The following is a 16,248-nucleotide window of genomic DNA, read 5'->3' as shown; positions in this document are numbered from 1 at the left end:
TTCTACATTAGTGTCGGTTGGTCCATCCATGACCTATAAATAATAATTAATGTTAAAATGGGTTAGGGTATATGAGTACTGTAATATAGTACTAGCGGTTACGCCCCCTAGAGGCCTCTAGTGGCACGGTACTTGCTTACATGTGGTAGACTGGAGCACCGAAAACCCCCCCCCCCCCGCTTAGTTTTGACAAAAATCAAAAATAAGGGGGGGGTAGTTTTTTAATGTCTGGAAAACGGCAAGGAGGAAAAGTGCAGGGAAAGGCAAAGACTTTTTGTTCAAAACCCCCCCCCCTTAATTTTGAACAAAATCAAAAATAAGGGGGGGGTAGTTTTTTCACTGTACAACACGCCAGAAAGTTGAGTGAGGTAAATCAAGTAAATCCAGTATACCAGAGGGGAATGCTTATTACAGGGATATTCATGTTTTGGGGCATAATTTCCTTATTTATTGACTGATTTTAAAGTAAAAGTAAAAGGTTTTAATTTTGTGCGCACAAATTTTCCGCAGATACATAAATAAAAAAATTACAAGACAACTTAATTTTTGTTCTTTCAAAAACAGCATTTAAAAAGATTACTCTAAAGGTTTCGTGATTTTATCGTTTTTAAAAGGGGGATGTGGAAAATAACCATTTGGGCAGGGGGGGGGGGGGGGTTTACTCGAGAACCCTTAGAGCTAGAGGGAGCTAATTTTGGATATAAGCTTCTATGGGGCCAAAGTTACTTTTAAAATTAACGTTGACCCCCCACCCCCCCCAAAAAAAAATTTTTTTTCGGGGGGGGGGGGGCGGGTGGATTATACTATAGGATGTTTCTCATAAACGACTTGAGATAAATGGAGCAAACCTTGGGATACAAGTTTTGTAGGCCTATATTTGATTATATAATTATCGTTGACCACCCACTCACCCCCAAACCCCTAATTTTTTTTTTGAGGGGGGGGGGCGGGTGGATTATACTATAGGGTGTTTCTCATCAACGACTTGAGATAAATGGAGCAAACCTTAGGATACAAGTTTTGTAGGCCTATATTTGATTTTAGAATTATCATTGACCACCCACCCAACCAAAAACCCCTAATTTTGGGGGGGGGGGGGGGGGCGGGTGAATTATACTATAGGGTGTTTCTCATAAACGACTTGAGATAAATGGAGCAAACCTTAGGATACAAGTTTTGTAGGCCTATATTTGATTTTATAATTATCGTTGACCACCCACTCACCCCCAAACCCCTAATTTTTTTTTTGGGGAGGGGGGGCGGGTGGATTATACTATAGGGTGTTTCTCATAAACGACTTGCAGCAATTTTATTTTGGGTGCTACTCCCTTAGTTTTAGAGATAATTGGATGAAATCTTTTGGGCTGGGTCACTAATTACCTTAACTATTGGTATCTTTAAAAAAGACGGCTGCGAGACCGCCGCTCCAGCCGCTCGCCGCCGTTTACCGCCGCCACCAAAAAAAAATTTTTTATTGCATTTCTCGCCGAATTAGGCAATTTGGAATCATTTGAGACCGTGTTATTTTTTTCAAAAATTTTTCGCCTTACAAGCAACCCTGCGGGGGATTTAGTAATTTTTTTCAAATTCTCGAAAAAAATAACATGGTCTCAAATGATTCCAAATTGCCAAATTCGGCGAGAAATGCAATAAAAAAAAAATTTTTGGTGGCGGCTGTAAACGGCGGCGGGCGGCGGTCCCGCCGCCGTTTTTTTAAAAAGATACCAATAGTTGGGGTAATTGGTGACCCAGCCCAAAAGATTTCATCCAATTATCTCTAAAACTAAGGGAGTAGCACCCAAAATAAAAGCCGAAACAAAATTGTAAGTAAAGGGGGGGGGGAAATGTGGTGACTCGTCACACGACATACCAACATTTGGAATCATTTGAGACCATGTTATTTTTTTCGAGAATTTGAAAAAAATGACTAAATCCCGTGCAGGGTTGCTTGTAAGGCGAAAAATATTTGAAAAAAAAAACATGGTCTCAAATGATTCCAAATTGCCTAATTCGGCGAGAAATGCAATAAAAAAAAATTTTTTGGTGGCGGCGGTAAACGGCGACGGGCGGCAGGCGCGGCGGTCCCGCCACAGTTTTTTTAAAAAGATACCAATAGTTGGGGTAATCAGTGACCCAGCCCAAAAGATTTCATCCAATTATCTCTAAAACTAAGGGAGTAGCACCCAAAATAAAATTGCTGGTATGTCGTGTGACGAGTCACCACATTTCCCCCCCCCCCCTTTACTTACAATTTTGTTTTGACTTTTATTTTGGGTGCTACTCCCTTAGTTTTAGAGATAATTGGATGAAATCTTTTGGGCTGGGTCACTAATTAACCCAACTATTGGTATCTTTAAAAAAAACAGCTGCGAGACCGCCGCTCCCGCCGCCCGTCGTCGTTTACCGCCGCCACCAATAAAATCCTTTTTATTGCATTTCTCGCTGAATTAGGCAATTTGAAATCATTTGAGACCATGGTATTTTTTTCAAAAATTTTTCGCCTTACAAGCAACCCTGTGGGGGATTGTCATTTTTTTCAAATTCTCGAAAAAAATAACATGGTCTCAAATGATTCCAAATTGCCTATTTCAGCGAGAAATGCAATAAAAAAAATTTTTTTGGTGGCGGCTGTAAACGGCGGCGGGTGGCGGGAGCGGCGGTCCCGCTGCCGTTTTTTTTTGAAGATACCAATAGTTGGGGTAATTAGTGACCCAGCCCAAAAGATTTCATCCAATTATCTCTAAAACTAAGGGAGTAGCACCCAAAATAAAAGTCGAAACAAAATTGTAAGTAAAGGGGGGGGGGGAGGGGGGGAAATGTGGTGACTCGTCACACGACATACCAGCATTTGGAATCATTTGAGACCATGTTATTTTTTTCGAGAATTTGAAAAAAATGACTAAATCCCCTGCAGGGTTGCTTGTAAGGCGAAAAATATTTGAAAAAAATAACATGGTCTCATATGATTCCAAATTGCCTAATTCGGCGAGAAATGCAATAAAAAAATTTTTTTGGTGGCGGCGGTAAACGGCGACGGGCGGCAGGCGCGGCGGTCCCGCCGAAGTTTTTTTTAAAAGATACCAATAGTTGCAGGGTTGCTTGTAAGGCGAAAAATTTTTGAAAAAAATAACATGGTCTCAAATGATTCCAAATTGCCTAATTCGGCGAGAAATGCAATAAAAAAAATTTTTTCGTGGCAGCTGTAAACGGCGGCGGCCCCCCCTTTACTTACAATTTTGTTTCGACTTTTATTTTGGGTGCTACTCCCTTAGTTTTAGAGATAATTGGATGAAATCTTTTGGGCTGGGTCACAAATAACCCCAACTATTGGTATCTTTCCTTCACCCTACAAAATTTCATTTAAATATCATCCTCTAGGTCCTTAAATAATTTGTGATTAGTGCAATTTTTTGTCCATTTTCTAGGAGAATCAAATGTTTTAATAAACTTAAAAAATGAGGGAAGCGAAGAATATAAAAAATGCGCGACTTTTGAAAAAAAAGTGAAAGGTTCCGTGAATTTACCATGAAATATAGTTTTTCGTTGGCGAGGTTTTGTGATTATTTTTTAAATGCGGATTCCCAAGGCGATTGGGCAAACTAATAGTGAATTTAGGCATGGAACTATTTAGACATCGAACTATGCAAGATCTAGTGTTTTATTTAATTTAGAAATGACGACCGACATACATCATACTACTTTGTAACATACATTTATTAATATTAAATATGAGATTTGAAAGAAACCCATTTATTTACAAAGAAATATTGAAACAATTAAGTACAGTGTAAAGAACAAATGTAAAAATATAATATAAAAATAATAAAATGTTAGAACGGAACTTTTTGAAACCAACCTCACAAAATTCATTCAAAATTCAAATTTATTGTTTTATTTTATTTTTTTTATGTTGGTTTTAAAATCACCACTTTCATGCCCAACCACCTTTTAAGTGCACTTTTAAAACTTTTACTTAAATTAAACAACATAACAATAATACAAAAAATATATATATAAAAGTGTTTTTTTTTATGAGACATATTTCATCTAATATGTGCAGTGCTTCTAACTTTTAGGATGTCAAAGAGTGATTCTAAGCATCTTCCAGCATTGACCCATAGTATTTTTTTAGTAAATATACTAGGTTTATGTTAAATATTTGCTTTATCGACAAAAAAGTTAGGTTTCACTATGGTTTTATATGAAAAAACTTTGAAATGTTAAGCATTGTTTGGTGCAATATTATCGAAAGTTTTGATGAGTTTAAACTCCTGTATAAAAGCTTTGACACAAAAGTATATTATTGTGATTAAAAATGTATATTTAGAAAAAGGGTTGGTAACTTGAAAACAGTTTAATTAATATACTTTTGCAATTTACAACATTTGATGCTTTTCTGCAGTGTTATTTTATTTTGTCCTTTGAACTCAACAAAGCATTTGACAATATTGCTTTAAAAATTGCTTAATATTTTAAAGTTTTTTCACGTAAAACCATGGTGAAACCTAACTTTTTAGTCGATAAAGCAAATATTAAACATAAACCTAGTATATTCACTAAAAAAATACTATGGGTCAATGCTGGAAGATGCTTAGAATCACTTGCTATGGTTCGTGGATAGTCCCCTTTAAACTTTGTTTTAAGTTTTTGCACAATTTTAATCTTTAAGTGATATGGAAGTCACTAGTTTGCAAAATAAAATCCTCAATAATATTTTAAAAGTTTTTCTTAAGTTGAAATATTTCTACCTTAAAGAACAAAAAACTATTTTTAACAAATACTTATAGGTAACAAAATAAACCTATTTTATCACAATTTTATTTACAAACAGAGTGCGCAATTTAATATGTCCCAATTTAAAATAAAAATTTTTCTTTTTACTTAGAATTAGGGATGGCAATCCGTCAAATTTTTGGACCGGATTCGGATTCTTAAAAGAATCCGTCAAAAAATGGCGGATTTTTGCGGATTCCGGATTCTAGCAATATTTTAAAAGGCTTTATGCCCTAAAAATTAATGTTCTTGGTGTTCTCTATAATTCACTTCCGAGAATCGAACCAGATTTTTAAAGATTTTATATATAATGATGATAATCTTTGCCTTCAAAAAGGGGCAGTTGAAAGAAAAAACTCTGGACGCTAATTTTGGCTTACCAATTCAGAATCCGAACCCGCTATTAAAAACGGATTCCAAAATTGACCAATAATTGGGCGGATTCCGGATTCGGATTGCCAACCCTACTGTACTTAGAATATAAGAATATATATTTAAAATCATTTGAAGTTTGCATTATTAAGTTAGGGACAATTTAATTGCAGCACCCTGTAGATATATACATAAGTAAGTTTCAAATAAACTGCGTTTTCCGATTACATTATACAACCAAAAGAAATATGAAGAACATAACTTTTTTTAATAATCCCTGTAGTGGTGATGGAAAACGGAAAAACGCAGATTATTTTGGCTCACCCTGTATTGCTCATCGCATCTTTACTTCCTACATGTTTCATGGTTGGCCTTGAACCATTCCACAGTTTCTTTAATAGCGACATCTATGGGTGTAAATTTGAACTCTGGCAAATATTTTCTTAACTTGGTGTTGCTGGCTGTCTTCTTGAACTGACCGTCGGCTTTGTCCGTCAAAAACTCAACCCCTCCTGTAATAAAAAGTACGCTCAGGCTTAATCAGTATTAGGATTTTTTATATTAAATCAGTAGTTTCGAAGATCGTCTTACTTTCATTTAAAATAAATCTCTCTAGCTCGTTGGTTAGTTGGACGAAAATTATGTATTTATATTTTTCATTTTCCATATTAAATACATGTTTTTTTTTGTAATATATTTCATTTCTAAAATATAACAAACTTATTTAATTAATCCTAAAATGTATTATATTTATCAAAATTCCTCTTATTTATTTTCTAAATTTTTGTGTGTATAGATACTCCAAACAAAGATTTTTCCGTACATCATATTAAAAGTTAGTTTAAATTGAAAATTAATGGTAATATAAATGAAAATTTCAACAAAAAAAAGTATTTACCTTTGAACTCGAATGCTTCTAAAATTTTGAAGGCAACATCCTAAATAAAAAAAATAAACGATATTAATAGATACTAAATTTTAAAAACTTCATTAACGGCAAAGATTAGTTAATTCCAGTAGGATGGATTTGAAACCGATTAATATCCTCTGGTTTGGAAAAGATTTAATAAAGGTAAATTTTTGGGTATAGTCCCATTCGTGGCAACGACTCTTAAGAAGCGTTTAGTCATATTTTCATAGTAGCTTTTGATAGGTTCTTTTAGGTTAGATTAGGTGATTGCCACGCAGGGTTAGAGCCCCCCACAGGTGTTAGAAATAGTGGAAAAGATACTGTGAAAATACAACAAAACCCCCTTAAGAGGCGTTGCAACGAAAGGGACTATTTAATAAAAATCATATAGGTAATATCATTACCAGTTTTGTTAGCCCGGTCCTTTTACCTTTGTCTTAATAGTTTAATGAAAAAAGTAACCTTGATTGAAATTTCTTCCTCTGTGGCAAGAATGATAGGCTCAATTTCCTGAGAAAACAAAAATATCAAAATAGTCAACTTTGTTTCTTGTCTGTCTGATTTTACAAAAGTATTTTCTTATGACAATAGTAAATTTTTATTGACATGCTAAAAATTGGTCCTGCAATATATGCCCCTCCTGCAATCAACCAGAGACTTTGAGGGAAACCGTCAAATCATTTTTAAGAAACAGGAGTTTGAATTGATTGATTGATTGAATTAGAAATTTTATTTCCATTAATGAAACAACTCATTAAAAAGGCATTTATTAACACATCTGAATTATTTTGCCATTATCTTGCTTTAAGTACTGTATCTTTGACTGTGACAAAGCTTTTGAATAAGAAATTTTTGTACCTGATATTCTCTAAGCACCCAAATAAAAAGTCGAGCTAAATCTAAAATAAAAGTGTTCATTAAAATATTTAATGCCTCCTGATTACGTCCTTTCCGAGACGAATGATAACAACTTATATCAATACTCTAATAAACTGCGAACCAAAAAAATAGGCAAATCTGAATTTTCAGAATAGCAGCTTTATTATTCATTTAGGATGATTTTACTGTAAATATGAAATGTAGATGCATCTTTTTGTTACATGTTTCCACCGTTAATTCTTTATTAATCAGCACCAATGATGCACAAGATCTCAAAAACAGCATTTGGGGGAAAAACTGGTGAACCAAAAAGTTATGCAAATCCAAAACAATTCAACGAAAAAGTGATTTTTTTCACTTTTCTTCTCTTTTAAAGATTGATATTGATAATTTAATGATTTTTAAAGGGATTTATGCATTTGGACCGAGTTACGAATCTACCACTTCCCTGACGACGAGCAGATGCCCTATTATTTACGCTACAGAAGCAATTAAAATCAGATTGTTTTTAAGTTATTTACTGTCAAACATTTTTAAGTACAATTCTGTTCTATAATTTACCTAGGCTGTAGATAAATTGTCTAAGAGGAGCTCCTGTACCCCAAATTTGAAATGCAGTACCGTCTTGTTGGGCCTGAAATTAAATGAAGAAATGAGAGCAACAATAACAAGCTACCAAATACCCAAGATTCCACCTTAGTTATATCATACTGGGTTCAATTAAAAAAAAAACAAAAGAACTATTAAGAATCGTAGCAACAAGACAAACTGTTTCCAGATATTTGATAAACAAGGAGAATAATAGGGGCCATGATATCAAGATAGAAGGGGTATAGTCCTTTCCACGACATCCCTCCATAAGGAGCGATTCTTCGTATTTTTAATAAGGCTTTTTATAGGTTATTTTAGGTTAGGTTAGGTTATATTGTGTTAGGTGATTGCCCCACAGGGTTAGGTAATTGGCCCCGCAGGGTTAGAGCCCCCCACAGGGGCTAGAAATAGGAGAAAAACTACTGTGAAAAATACGAAGAATCGCTCCTTATGGAGGGATGTCGTGGAAAGGACTATACCCGATAGAAGTTATGGAATTACTTTTTTAGGGTAATGCATAATTTCTTCTCAGGGGTTAACCTAATCATCAATCCCCCACCCTCCCCACAAAAAAATATCTTAATGCCAAGACCAATATGGAGGTTCCTTAGACAGATCAAACCAAACTATCTATATCAAGATAATGAGTTTTAAAAGTGTTGTTTGTTTGTTGTAGCCCTGATTCTCTGAAGTTAGGATTCAGATACACACGGAGATTGAAAGTGAGAATCCTTTGATCAATCTTAGATTTGTGAGCTTCGCGCATAGCTGATTGTATTCTATGTTACATTACAAGCTGTTAAAAACTTACCTTGTAAGCCTTATGCATAAGTCCAGGTATGACATGGCCCTGCTGGATATTGAAGTTGTCATGCGGACCAAACACATTGCATGGAATTACACTTGTAAACTGACAGCCATACTGCTCGTAGTAGCCCCGGTTTATCACGTCTATAAAGGGATATGTCCATGAAGTTTATTTTAAAAGTTAAGATAATTAGAAAAAATAACATAAGGACCAAATTCATGAAATTTAACTGACAATAATACTGTTTTGAGTAGTCTAAAAGGGAAAGCTCTATGTAGTAATACGATATTAATACCACAGAACATCTATTTGGACTCAAAGGTTGGTGGAAGTCATTTTTTATATTTCTTAGCATTAAATATATCCTACTTGGTATAAAATTTGGTAATTTTAGGGTTATTTTGTTCTATTATACGCTTTTCTATTGATCTATCAGCTTAATAATAAAGTTCAATTTTGAAGCACAACAACTCTGTGATTATTTTACAATACCTATCATTCGTTTAGCATATGAATATCCAAAATTAGAATCATGAGGAGGTCCATTGTGCAACATTGTTTCATCTATAGGATATGTCGTCTTGTCAGGAAATATACATGTAGATAAACACGATACAACCTGATCAAAATATAATCAAAATATATACTATGTAGATTTATAAGCTGGATCGTCATTAAGTGTGTGTATGTTTAATTAGATCTCGGAAACAAAACGACCAATAAGGCTGCATTTTTTGGATAAGCTTTATTAGGTATTTTGCTACTATTATAAACCTAGTGAAGTAGTTGAATGTTTTTAGTAAAATTTCAAAAACAGATTAAACCACTCTAGGTCTCAAATTTGTAACGAAGCTTAATTTTAGGTACATGTAAGGGAAGACTTTAAAACTTTATAAAAGATCAAAAATAGATGAACAGTAACAGGTAGAATAAGACAAATTAACCTTTCCTTCATTCATTAATAGAAAAATATTGAATTGAGGAACGATCATTTTCTTTTGTCAATGTGAGAAGTAAATTGGATGAATAATTTTCCAACTTAAAAGTTTTGTAAATAATTTTTTACCTTTTTCACGTTGTATTTGTGAGACATGGCAAGAATATTATCATTCATTTTCATATTATTCCTAAAATAAAAGAATTTAATGCTACATTAATCTTTTCTTCAGTCTTTATTTTTTTGTATATTTGTACATTTTCACTTCTTTAATGTCAAACCTTATGTTCCTTATGTTCTCCAAATTATATATGGGCTCTTTATTAGAAAAGGTGGAGAAGGGCATAAAAATAGCTTAAAACCAACCTTTGTCTAAAATATAGAAATAAAATAGCCTGAAACCATTCTGAGACCTATTTTATTGTAAAACTGACCTAAATTAAGATTAAATCAACAAGTGATACGTAAAATCAAAGCAGTGTAAATCCATTTTTTTCGGTGGAATTTCTTAGTTTAATAGTTACAAAAATAAGATATATACTAGGGTGGGTCGATTTTGGAATTTCACATTAGTAGACATTGGCAAGGGTTACTGGGCCAATATAAAACACTGTAAAACTCGAAAGAGGTTTTTTAATCCAAAAACAACGGGCGCGCGGGGAGTTGAAAATGTGCCCGCCCCCTTATAAAACCAAAAATTGAAACCAAACACAGGCATGTTGCATATCAAAATGACCGCATAGAAATGCTGATTACAGATCTGAAAACCGTTTTGAAAAATATTTATATTGATTTGACTAAATCAGCTGTTTTTAGGTACTTAAAGAGATCTTATTCGAACTAGGGGCAATATTTTTCAAAACGAATTTCAGATTCGTAATCAACATTTCAATGCTGTCATTTTGATATGCAACATGCCTGTGTTTGAAGGAATTTAAACTTTTGGTTTTATAAGGGGGTGGGTACTATTTATAAACCCCGCGCGCCGGCAGCCATAAGAGCCAAGTCACTTTTGAAACTTGAATGGGGATTATCATACATATATATGACTTCCACAACTTATGATAACAGTAAAATCTAAAAAAAGGGTGAAATGGGCCCACCCTAATATATACCCTCCATAACATCCACTTACATAACAGCAAGTGGCTCACATATTGTAAATATATGTATGTCAAAATCCTGCCACCATTTCAAACCTTACCTCAGAAAATCACAGTTAGCTTTCATGTTTGCAAATAGTCCTCCCACCTAAAAGTCAATCCTTAAATTTGTATTCATTACATATCCTACAAAGTTCAAATTTTAAATCACAAATAGAAACACAAATATATTTTTGTATTGCGTTGTCAGTTTGTTTTTATATCTACTAATCATTTGATATGAAAACTAGTAAGCTTCGCCAAGGACTTTAAGAAAATCAGTGAGGGAGCGGTCAGAAAAATATCCTAAACCCATCCCAACTTTTATAAAAAGATATGGGTACTGTGAATTGTTTTTGTAGTACTTCATTTGGACAGAATGGTCCTTGTTTTTTTTAAAGTCCAATCTGTACATCATGATGCATCAGTTTTCCTGTTAATACTTACGTCAAGAAAATTTTGGTGTTCTAACCACAGGTAATAAGGGGGGAAGTTTTAGGTATTCATTCTTTTTTAGAAAATATTGGATTTTTAAAATTTTGGTTTTTAAAAAATATCATTAAAACGAATTTTTAAGGATTTATTCCTGTGCTGCTAGATGAAGAACTCTGGTTGGACGATACTTCTCGAATACTGCCTCAGTTTCAGATTCACTAAAATTTATGTAGAAAACAATATAATACCTAGGCAACTAACATAACCTTAAATATTTACCTAATTATTTTTGTTGCTCTTTATCTAATTTTTCCTTATAAAAGAAGGGCTCCCAAACTTGAAAATTATTTTAAGAAAAGAAAAATAGATTTTTAAAAATGCGATTACCCTCCCAAAAATTTTTTTGAAATCTTTTCAAGGACAATTTTTTAAGAAACATCACTGAAAGAAGAAAAATATCAGTCGAGCAGTTAGCGAGATCTTTCTTTATAAAAACACAGACAAACACACATCTTGTGACTATTTCATAAGGATGATAGAGTATTAATATCAACCAAAAATATAACAACTTCAAAGCTATGAATTCCACTAACTTTATCTTGAATTTCAACTGTTTGTGGTATAGTATAGCCAATTCTAGTTGAAAGTAAAAACATCTATTATAATATTGTAGCTGTAGGTACCATTCTAAGTGTACTGCTTCTAATATTACTTTTAAATGAAAGTCTTTTGTCTAGAAGTCCTAACATATGTTAACCTAGGATGGTCTTATCATAAATGGTAAATAAACTATTTATAATACAAAATATTACTTTGATTTAAAGACCTTTGTCTAAAAGTCCTAAGACAAATTTACCTCAGAAGATTAGCATCTTTGCTTGACAAGAAGATCCACTCTTCGTCTGGTAAAGAATCTGTTTCTAGTATCTTCTCAATACCTATTAATATTATTTATTTATAGGCTTAAGGGAGTTTTTAATAGTCATTATGTAGGGTTTTGAATCAGATTTAAATAAAAGGAGGATGTGCTTAAGGACCATTTGGGCAGGGGGGGGGGGGGGGGGTTTACTCGAGAACCCTTAGAGCTAGAGGGAGCTAATTTTGGATTTAAGCTTCTATGGGGCCAAAGTTACTTTTAAAATTATCGTCGACCCCCCACCCCCCCCCAAAAAAAATTTTTTTTGGGGGGGGGGTAAAAATTTTTTTTATTGCATTTCTCGCCGAATTAGGCAATTTGGAATCATTTGAGACCATGCTATTCTTTCAAAAAATTTTCGCCTTACAAGCAACCCTGCGGGGGGACTTTATCATTTTTTTTTTCAAATTCTCGTTTATGAAGGTATATCTTAAATACAGTATGCTACTCTCTTAGTTTTAAAGATAATTGGATGAAATCTTTTTGATTGTGTCACTAATTACCCCAAGTTTTGGTATCTTTAAAAAAAACGGCGGCGGGACCGCCGCTCCCGCCGTCCGCCGCCGTTTTCCGCCGCCACCAAAAAAGAAATTTTTTATTGCACTTCTCGCCGAATTAGGCAATTTGGAATCATTTGAGACCATGTTATTTTTTCAAAAATTTTTCACCTTACAAGCAACCCTGCGGGGGGACTTTTTTTTCAAATTCTCGTTTATGAAGGTATATCTTAAATACAGTATGCTACTCTCTTAGTTTTAGAGATAATTGTTATGAAAAAAATAACATGGTCTCAAATGATTCCAAATTGCCTAATTCGGCGAGAAATGCAATAAAAAAAATTTTTACCCCCCCCAAAAAAAAAAATTTTTGGGGGGGGGGTGGGGGGTCGACAGGGATGGCAAAATAAAAACCACGTGGTTTTAATCAAGTGGTTTAAACCCAAAAAAAAAAGCTAAAAAAACCAAAAAAAACCAAGGTTTTTTTTAATACAAAGGCCTATCTTTCCAGGTATATCCTTATAATAAAGTAACAGGATGTTTGAATGTGTGTTTGTATGTTTGTACCAAAGGATCTCGCTAACCACTGAACCGATTGGGTTTTCCTTAACAGGGTCCCGGAAAGGTTTATAACTATTTTCTTTGGGGGTGGGACACCCCCAACCCCCCCTCCGAAAAAAAAATTTTAAAACTTTTTAACTAAATTTAAAAATGAGGGGGGGGGGCAACCCCCCCCCCCCAAAAAAAAAAAAAAAAAAATGTTCGCCCCCCCCAAATAAATTTTTTTTACTTTTTCTTACAAAATATAAAATAAAAAATTCAATTATTAAATTCGACTCTCTCCTCCTCAAGTGCCCCTAGAGGCCTCTAGGGGCCTAGCCGCTAGTCTTTTTATAATGTAAAAAATACAGTCAAAAACATAAATACCTATTCAAAATTCTTTTAATAGTTTAAATCTTTATACTAAAGGGGTAGTTTTACGAAATGCATTTGAACTTAATTTAGTGAACCGCATATTTTTTCTTAGTTAATGGGGTAAACTACATTTAAATAGCATATATTTGAAATAAATTCAATTTTCTACCTCGTAGTTTTTAAAATATCAAGACCTGAAAATTGTCTTTTTGTGATATATGCAATTTAAAAAGACGATTTTCAAGTCTTGATATTTCAAAAACTATGTGGTACAAAATTGAAATTTTTTCAAATATATGCCATATAAATGTAGTTTAACCATTTAACCAGGATAAGATATGCGGTTCACTAAATTAAGTTCAAATGCATTTCGTGAAACTACCCCTCTATACTAAATTAGAATACTTTAATTTAGATATTATTAAAAAAAAAAAAAAAAATTATTAAAAAAACCAAAAAAACCTGGTTTTTATTAATAAAAACCAATAAAAACCGGTTTAAACCAAATAAACCACACTGGTTTGATCTTTTTAAAAAAAACCCTGGTTTTTTCCCATCTCTGGGGGTCGACGATAATTTTAAAAGTAACTTTGGCCCCATAGAAGCTTAAATCCAAAATTAGCTCCCTCTAGCTCTAAGGGTTCTCGAGTAAACCCCCCCCCCCCCTGCCCAAATGGTCCTTAAGCACATCCTCCTTTCATACCAAAATCATTTTACAAAACCCTTTAGCTGTATCACATCCAGAGATGGAAAGGACATTGGACTGTAAATTACACTATTACCCAAAGTTTTATTACCATGGTATATTACTCGTACTTTTATAGAATTTTGATTGGTTTGTTCAAACTAGTATTTTTCAAATAAATAAATTACTAAAGATGGAGTATTTTTTTATCATCATTGTAAATTAAAATATATATCAATTATCGACCATTGTCCCTTTATATCCCAGATTTCATACCTTTGAGCTAGATCACTACTTTCAATACAATTCAATGTATGTAGTTACTATTTAATAACAAAGGGGGGGGGGGGGGGCGAAAGTGACACTTTTTGAAACCAAAACTAAAAGTCAACAAAGGAACTCAACTAAAAAAACAGTTACTGGTCTGAGATTTTGCATGGCAGTTGCTTTATGGGGGTAAAATATGGAACTGTGAAGAAACGGCGGCGCAACCGCCGAAAACCGCCGTTTCCCGCCGAAATTTGTTTTGCCTTTTCTCGGCGGTTTTCGGCGGTTGCGACGCCGTTTCTTCACAGTTCCATATTGTACCCCTAAAAAAGCAACTGCCATGCAAAATGTCAGACCTGTAACTCTTTTTTTAGTTGAGTTCCTTTGACTTTTAGTTTTGGTTTCAAAAAGTGTCACTTTCGCCCCCCCCCTTTACATAAAAAGATCGGATAGTAAGGGAGTACCTAAATATTTTAAAGTTTCAGTGCAGCTCAGTTTATTTTTTATCAGGTACCTATGAATGAAAAATATTATTTAATATTCTAAGATATTACGGGGCTTACTCAAAAAGTACCTTGTTGAGCGCTGATAACCACAACCTTCCCTTATTTTAAAAAATAAATGAAAATAAAGGGTGGGAGGTAGGTTTTTATTATGTTAGATGCTGAGTAGCCAATCAGAGTTAAGGCACCGGAGATATAGACCCAGCATTGTTAGGGCCTCTCGCAGGGGTTTTGAATTGGGGGAAAATAATAATCCCTCCACCCCCAACCAATTCTCAATTTATTTCAAAAGTAAGGGGAGGGTGGATATTAGAGTTCAACTGTCTCTTCATGTGAAAGCAAATATATTTAAATTAAGAGAACCCATTAGTAGAAATTTACCTTTTCCCACTAGTCCAGAACCACCGGTAACTAACGTCACTTCTTTCACCATTTTACTTAGGTAACTAGTTATATTCTGTAACAGGTTTTAATTAAGTTAGAACCAACTATTACTGTTCTGTCGAAATAAGAACTTAAAGTTTCTTATGTGGTATATCAGGTGAACGACATAATAATTACAGTTAAGGGAGGAAGCCTTGGACTAGGACAAGCGCTACTCGTTACCGTGCAGTCAGTATTTCCAGAAAAAGATCGTACAATTAAAGGATTGGTTGTCTGAAGGACGACTGGCCAAGTAATACTAATCATGCACTTCTCAAGTATGATTGGTTAAGATATGCACCAAAATAAGACCTTGAGTTGTATCCCATCCTATAGAGGTTATCAAAGTTATGGATTTTATTTACCAAATCACTATGAAACAATCAAATCTACACGTCGTCTTTTCAGAAGTTTTAAAATGACAATATTATATTAATACTAGCAATAACTTAGATTATTGATTGAATTTTATTTTGACCAGGTGTCAAAATAAATACTTTAATATGAAACAGGTGAAATTTAAATCAAATTATTAACACACCAAAGTGGAAATATTCTAAAATAAATTGTAACGTGGGCGTTTTCTTTTATTTCTGTGAGGATGTGACTCAGGTGTCACATAAATAGCATAATAGTGATTATTGGTTAAAAAAGACCCTAAAATCCTTTTCAAGGGACAATGGACCAGGATTCTGACAAACAATTCTAGGTGAAAATTTCCTCCAACCCACTTCCTTCTTTTCTTAGCCACTTCCCTTGATTTAACGCACAAAACAAGTTTTATGCCATATAAATATCCTAATTTTCATCAATTTAGAATTGAATTAATTTGCTGAATCACAGCCCCTGTCCTTTTCTTGGGTAGATGTTTAGACTCTTGTAACATAAGGATAACATTTAAATCTCTTTATGCCTTCATGCAAGTTTCAGTTCCAAGGAAATCCAATGGGGGGACGGGGGTGGAGCGGTGATTACCCGCCCTCCCCCACCCCCCCAAAAAAAGCATAGACGTCCTGACCTAAACGATATAAAGATTACTTCCCCCCCCCCAAATGAAATAGCTTGGACGTCCTTGTTCAGTTCATTAGCATTAAGAACAAAAAAAAAGAGACAAAAATATAAAAAGAATATCAATGCTAATAAATTGTTGAGATCCAATGTTGACATTTTTATTCTTCCAAAAGAAACATTTTTG

General features: G+C 34.0%; 1 protein-coding gene across 4 annotated transcripts; it reads right to left on the bottom strand.

Moving 5' to 3' along the window:
• Nucleotides 1–4,722: 4,722 nt before the first annotated feature.
• Nucleotides 4,723–15,130, bottom strand: Gmer (GDP-L-fucose synthase-like protein). 4 transcript variants are annotated; one of them, XR_013880726.1, is made up of 14 exons: nt 15,012–15,130; nt 11,704–11,785; nt 11,001–11,065; nt 10,475–10,523; nt 9,400–9,460; nt 8,826–8,952; nt 8,337–8,476; nt 7,496–7,568; nt 6,914–6,954; nt 6,518–6,565; nt 6,044–6,083; nt 5,470–5,657; nt 5,322–5,356; nt 4,723–4,801 (listed from the first exon to the last, which is right to left on the bottom strand). XR_013880726.1 is itself a non-coding variant. In XM_080164494.1 (13 exons), the coding sequence occupies exons 1-12, from the start codon at nt 15,061–15,063 to the stop codon at nt 5,491–5,493; spliced, it is 945 nt and encodes a 314-aa protein (XP_080020620.1). In that variant the 5' UTR covers nt 15,064–15,130; the 3' UTR covers nt 4,723–4,801; nt 5,470–5,490. The 4 variants fall into 4 exon arrangements, 3 of the variants coding, with proteins under 3 accessions (XP_080020620.1, XP_080020619.1, XP_080020618.1); XM_080164494.1 differs by lacking the exon at nt 5,322–5,356; XM_080164493.1 differs by lacking the exon at nt 4,723–4,801 and having other exon boundaries at nt 5,212–5,322.
• Between the last annotated feature and the right edge of the window lie 1,118 nt (nt 15,131–16,248).

This window comes from Acartia tonsa, chromosome 6, assembly GCF_053477335.1.
Source record: "Acartia tonsa isolate MP-2025a chromosome 6, ASM5347733v1, whole genome shotgun sequence".
Taxonomy (NCBI): Eukaryota; Metazoa; Arthropoda; class Copepoda; order Calanoida; family Acartiidae; genus Acartia; species Acartia tonsa.
Note: the sequence above shows the minus strand (reverse complement) of the source record. Positions and strands in the feature narration are given on the sequence as shown.

What these genes read in the sequence shown, in the direction of transcription:
- Gmer (XM_080164494.1), bottom strand. Translation starts at nt 15,063, where the DNA reads ATGGTGAAAGAAGTGACGTTAGTTACCGGTGGTTCTGGACTAGTGGGA. An exon ending in GGGTGCTTAGAGAATATCAG is followed by an intron (nt 6,566 to 6,913) that starts GTACAAAAATTT and finishes TTGTTTTCTCAG; the next exon opens with GAAATTGAGCCTATCATTCT. An exon ending in AGAAGCATTCGAGTTCAAAG is followed by an intron (nt 5,658 to 6,043) that starts GTAAATACTTTT and finishes TTTTTATTACAG; the next exon opens with GAGGGGTTGAGTTTTTGACG.